Genomic DNA, 6,000 nt, shown 5'->3' with positions numbered 1-6,000 from the left:
GACTCCTACACGCCAGGCCAACGCTCTACCGCTGAGCCAACCGGCCAGGGCCATCAGCTTGTATCTTTAAAAAAATTGAAAAAAAATAAAATAAAATAATTAAAAATTAAAAAAAAATGTACGTTGGTCTGTTCATATCTCAAGGTACCACTGTACTTTGAATTTGTTCCTTCCCAATTATTTTTGTAGATCCCTAGAAATGTATTATCATGAATTAGATTCTAGCTTCAGAAAAGAACATGTTGCCGTAACTTGTTTTTAATTATGGACCCATCTCCTGTGCTGTATTTATCATTATTGACAGTGCTGCTGGGTAGGATGGTACCTGGGTTACAATATATAATATATTTTTTTAATGACTTTGTTTTCATTTTATTTAAGACTGGCTTAAATTGCAAACTTAAATTGCTTAACTTACAATGAAAGTAATTACATGGTTTTTAAACATACCCCTTTCTGGTATACTTGAATATACTCCCTTCCCCCACACCCACACCTGCGGCCCCAGCCTCCACTACTACTTAGGAGTTTAAGAAAACAAAGTTCCACATACTATTTCCTTAGTCTATTTAAAGACAGATTTAAGTACAAGAGGGAAAATATGTGTCTAACTTCAGGAAAAACATAATAGCTTCATTTACACAACTCATTCAAGACTCTCTTCTGGTTGTAGTACAGCTAACACAATTAACTTCATACTTGGAACACGCACAAGAGAATGAACTGAACAGAAATGCTAATAGAGCTCTTAATTTCTCTTCTCTCTGGAAGAAGTGTTCTCAGACTGCTAACTTTTAAATCATAAGGCTGTCGTTTTACAGCTCCACCAAAAATACAAATCCCCACCCCAGTACAAGGAGAAACGTGTACACAGGTTATTTCATACAAACTACTAGACACAAATCACCGCTTAATCTTGTTACTTTTTGTCACTGCTATACTTTAAAACTAAAATGTTTCAAAAAAATAAAGTAGCTATCACTTTCCAAGTAGAGCTTACATAGCTGTATTCACCATGTAACTAATGTAGGGCCTTTACAATGAGCAGAGTAGCATTGCTAGGAGCACAGTGTTAGGGCACATTTAATCAAAATCATTGTAACCCATTTGTAAGGCAAACTGCCAGACAAAATCCTTGCTGTTGGTTCTCCTGCCTGGAAAATAGCAGTCTCGTGTGAAGTAGTGTTGAAAATGGCATTTATCACTCTGAATCTCCTCCACATCCCACTAACAATGACTAGTATTTAAAATTATGTATCTAGGAATATATTTCAGATGTACAGCTTCAAAAGGAAAAAAAAAACAATTGTTTCAACATCACCGCAGGCCTTCTTCTGTAGGTCAAAGGTAAAAGAGACGGTTTGACAAGGAATGATGTGGTTCTTGGTGAATACACTGGCCTGCAAGGTCAGCTAGTTTATGGGCATAGTAACAAGAAGCAGGAACCCATGACAGCCTTTAGTGTAGAAAGAAGGACAACAATAATTTTTTTTAACTTTATATCTAACTTTCCCTAAATTTAAATTATCATAGATACCAATTCAGGGGCTCAGAAAGTAATGATTCAATTTTAAATACCTGAAGGAAAATCAGTATCAAAAAAAAATACTTACTGGCAAATTATAATACATGTAACATAGTTGGTAAATTAGACGCCGTAACGTATCTGGGCTCAAGTGAACTGTGTCATAGATGACATTATAATGCGTGGGGGTGACAGTACCTTCTTTCACAGCCTGACTCACAATGAAAAAGTCATACCTGTAGTCATAAAACGTGCGTATCAACTTATTGTAGAAGAAAAAGATTGTAGCAAACCAGTGTCTGAAGTGACATTAATTTATAGAAACCTATTCTACACAGTTTCCTTTATATATTTAAAAGATTGGCTAACTATTGGGCAAATCTGCAAAGGAAGGGGAGTCACTGACACCAGTAATAACTCTCATGCATTTATTTATTTACTTATTTTATTTAGTGAGAGAAGGGGAGGCAGAGACAGACTCTCACATGTGCCCCAACTGGCAAGCCCAGTTGGGGACAATGCTCGCCCATCTGGGGCAACTGAGTTCTTCTTAGCCCCTGAAGTGGAGGCCATGGAGCCATCCTCAGTGCCCAGGGCCAACTTGCTCCAATAAAGCATGGCTGCAGGAAGGGAAGAGAGAGAGAGAGAGAGAGAGAGAGAGAGAGAAACAAGGGGCAGGGGGAGGTGAAGAAGCAGATGGGTGCTTCTCCTGTGTGCCCTGATCAGGAAACAAACCTGGGACATGCACACGATAGGCCAACCTCTACCACTGAGCCAACCAGCCAGGGCCCTCTCATGGCATTTAGCCATAAAAGCATAATCACTGATGTCTAGAGGCAGAAATATAAAAATGGCACATTTGATATGGTCACAAATGACTCAGTTCAGGGATCCAGAGATGGACATTTCCTGCCTCTCCCTAAGAATCACCAGAATATATTCAAACTTCCTAAATGATTTAGCTGGTAAGGTTCATCAATTTATTGCAGATACTGAGTTTGTATGTGTATCACCTTTTGTTATGCTTTACATTCATCATACTTTTCATTTGCGTTGTTTCTTTACTCCTTTCCTGTGTTCTGCCAGATTGACGTATGTTTCTGTCTCTTTAGTTTTACTTCATTTCCCTATGTATTGGTATGAACGTCATGTTTTATATCCGCAGTGGTTTAGGGTAATTTTCTCATTTGTGTAATAGATTTGACAAGTCTAAAATTAACCAGATGTTCTATCATCCTTCCTAACAGCTAAAGAACCTTAGGATGATAGGATATTTACAGTATCTATTTTAAATTCTATGATAGCTTATTTGGAGGTTCTAAATTCTATGATAATAAAATATTGAAGACCAAAAAAGTCTATAATACAATGTACCTATTCATATCATTTTTAACATTCCTTAGGTCAGTTCTTCCTTTCTCCTCCAAATCATGCAAACCTTTAAAACTTCTGTTACTACATGAAGAAAAAGGGAATCTTTAAAATAAAGGTGGCTTGCCTGACCAGGTGGTGGCGCAGTGGATAGAGCGTCGGACTGGGATGCAGAAGGACCCAGGTTCGAGACCCCGAGGTCGCCAGCTTGAGCGTGGGCTCATCTGGCTTGAGCAAAGAGCTCACCAGCTTGGACCCAAGGTCGCTGGCTCCAGCAGGGGGTTACTCGGTCTGCTGAAGGCCCGCGGTCAAGGCACATATGAGAAAGCAATCAATGAACAACTAAGAAGTCGCAATGCGCAACGAGAAACTGATGATTGATGCTTCTCATCTCTCTCCGTTCCTGTCTGTCTGTCCCTGTCTATCTCTGCCTCTGTAAAAAAATAAAATAAAAAAAAAATAAAGGTGGCTTACCATTCCCTCCTGGTCAACTTGACATCAACAGTTGTTTCTGGCAGAGGATTCTGAAGCCTTTCTTGAGACTCGACAAAAAAACCTGGTGTTTATTTGTTTCTTCACCACAATGAAAGTCAGTTTGAAACTTTAAAAAATTATGGTCAGTGTCACTATGCTTACTCAGTGTCACTGCAGACACATTCAGAGTGTTGAAACACCACGTACCATACATAGGGACCATTGCAAAGAACCTGCACATGGCAGCTCTCTGCACCCGTTTTACTGTCTTAGCTCCCCGTGGCTGACTCAAGCAATGAAGGGGGAGGTTTCTGTTCATAGCCACCATGTCTGAGAGGAAGGGTCCCTTCCTCACAATGTCAGTGTCACTTCTACTGTCTGCATCAGGCACCAGGCTTCCCTGATAGACAGATGAGGCCAGCAGAGGCAGCTGAGAAGGATCCCCAGCGCTGGGACCTATACAACTCCAGGGTAAAGGAGTTGGATAAGTGCAAACCATTGACAAAAGAGGAAATTCTGAGGTGTCCTAACTTACAGCAAGAGGGAAGATGGTAGGAAGACACAAGGGAAACTAATCAGTTAGCTGTGTCAGCAGTTATCCGAAAAAGGATAGCTGACCGTCCGAAACCACCACGTCCTGCTTATGCAGGACCTTTACCATGGATTTCTTCCTAGGACTATAGCCACCCCAGAGCCTTCCATGTCCCCCATTTATACCAATGTACGTTCTTTCAAAACAACTTACATCTTCCCCAAACCCATTGTGTACAAGAGTCCCCATCAACCCCAGGAAGGCACACGTGTTGTCTTCGCCATCTAGCCTTGTGCCTGGTGCCTTCGACTCTGTGCCCAGGACCTGGTCCTGGTTCTGGCTGCCATATGGCTCAGCAAACCCTTCCTTTCAGGACAAGTTTTAGTCTGGAAGGTTTTTGTTTAACACCACTGACAGGCTGCGCTCATGGGTTTTAATGAATATCTGAGGTTAACAAGCTGTCCTCCATCAGAGCTTGCAGAGGGATTAAAAAATTAAAAAGATGTATAGGGGTTCCACTGGGGACAATAACCTGCTACTACAATGTGTCAGTTCTGTTTCCTACTGTGACCTGGGCATGGAGCACAACATTAAAGGTGTGAGGGCCTGTTTACTCGTCCACCACCACCGGTAGCTCCTTCAATTCACACATCACAATGGCTACACACTTTTTTTTCAAAGACTAAAATGTAGAGCTCACAAAATCTGCATTTACAGTTTATAGACTTACTCTGGCAATTTGTAAATATTCTCTAAGGAGAACACAATCTGTGGTATTTCATAGTCAATCAGTGCTTGAAGATGACCATCTCCCACTCCATCCCAATACACGAAAATAGAACGCGGCAGACATGAATTACGTTCATACCAGCGCTTCAGGGTCTCTGAAAGGAAACCAGAACGACATGTAAATAAACCATAACTCAGAACAAACTGGCCACTGCTCCTCTTTGCCAACTGTTAGGTTCATTTTTCAACATTGTAGCTTCCAGGACCATTTCCCTGCTTAAACCTGCAATCTGGTCCTGGGTTTCTCAGGAACAGTAGAAATTCTAAGCCAGAGAATTCACGGTGGTCATGGTGGCGGTGTTGCCGTCCCACGCGTGGTGAGATGCTTAGCAGCATCCTTGGCCTCTACCCACTAGGCTACATACCAGTAGCACCTCCATCCCAGTTGTGATAACCCAAGTGTCTTCCATCATTACTAAGTGTCTCTTGGGGGGGACAATATCTCCACTGACGGAGCTCTACCACTGGGAGAGTCAGATGCTCTGACCTCCACCAGACACTGACCTTGCAGGCAGGCCCTCAGTCTGCTCACAGGCTCCTGCCCCGATTCCTGGAAGATAGACTGAGAGAACCACTTGTTTGGAGAAAAATAAGCATCAGTGTGGAAAATGAGTCTTAAAATTTCATCACTTTGATTCTGAATCTATGGTCCCACCCCTCCAAAAATCACTATTGGTGGCTGAGGATCCAATTAATGATCCATTCTTTTATTCCCCTGTGGAGATCCAAGGACTGGTCTTTTCGAGTATCTTGGGCATTGAATAACAGTTTGGACACACACAGATAGTAATGTAGAATGGAAGCTTTCATCAATGTCCTACATACGTACATTCTGTAACCACGGTCACTGTCAGCCTCACCTACTATAAAAAGCCGTTAAAATAAAACCCAGTGTTCCTGGTGACTCCTGATTCTAGGCCAGTCTCTTAAAAAATGGCCCATCCATAATTGATCTGCTTTGAGGGAGCCGTTTGCTTTGCAACATTCACAGCTATTGTGACTGTTTAACACAGCAAGTAATATTACAGATCTGTTTCGAGTTTATATTCCCTACATCACTGGAGGTTATTGTGACGCCCTGACAGGAGGTAATATATCCTTCTGCCTATTCACTAGAATTTACACTCCATGGGACGAGACCAGGCATTTCGGCTCTGTTTTTTTTTTGTTTGTTTTTTGTTTTGTTTTGTTTTGTTTTCATTTTTCCGAAGCTGGAAACGAGGAGGCAGTCAGTCAGACTTCCCATGCGCCCAACCGGGACCCACCCGGCATGCCCACCAGGGGGCGATGCTCTGCCCCTCTGGGGCAT

General features: G+C 42.0%; 1 protein-coding gene across 1 annotated transcript in view; it reads right to left on the bottom strand.

Annotated features, from left to right (window-relative positions):
• Nucleotides 1-1,341: 1,341 nt before the first annotated feature.
• Nucleotides 1,342-6,000, bottom strand: part of PIWIL3 (piwi like RNA-mediated gene silencing 3) — a 35,429-nt gene continuing 30,770 nt past the window's right edge. The window contains 6 exon segments of the mRNA XM_066363761.1: nucleotides 1,342-1,457; nucleotides 1,613-1,761; nucleotides 3,371-3,450; nucleotides 3,452-3,497; nucleotides 4,633-4,786; nucleotides 5,196-5,265. Coding sequence (XP_066219858.1) covers nucleotides 1,342-1,457; nucleotides 1,613-1,761; nucleotides 3,371-3,450; nucleotides 3,452-3,497; nucleotides 4,633-4,786; nucleotides 5,196-5,265 — 615 coding nt within the window.

This window comes from Saccopteryx leptura, chromosome 2 (genome assembly GCF_036850995.1).
Source record: "Saccopteryx leptura isolate mSacLep1 chromosome 2, mSacLep1_pri_phased_curated, whole genome shotgun sequence".
NCBI lineage: Eukaryota > Metazoa > Chordata > Mammalia > Chiroptera > Emballonuridae > Saccopteryx > Saccopteryx leptura.
Note: the sequence above shows the minus strand (reverse complement) of the source record. Positions and strands in the feature narration are given on the sequence as shown.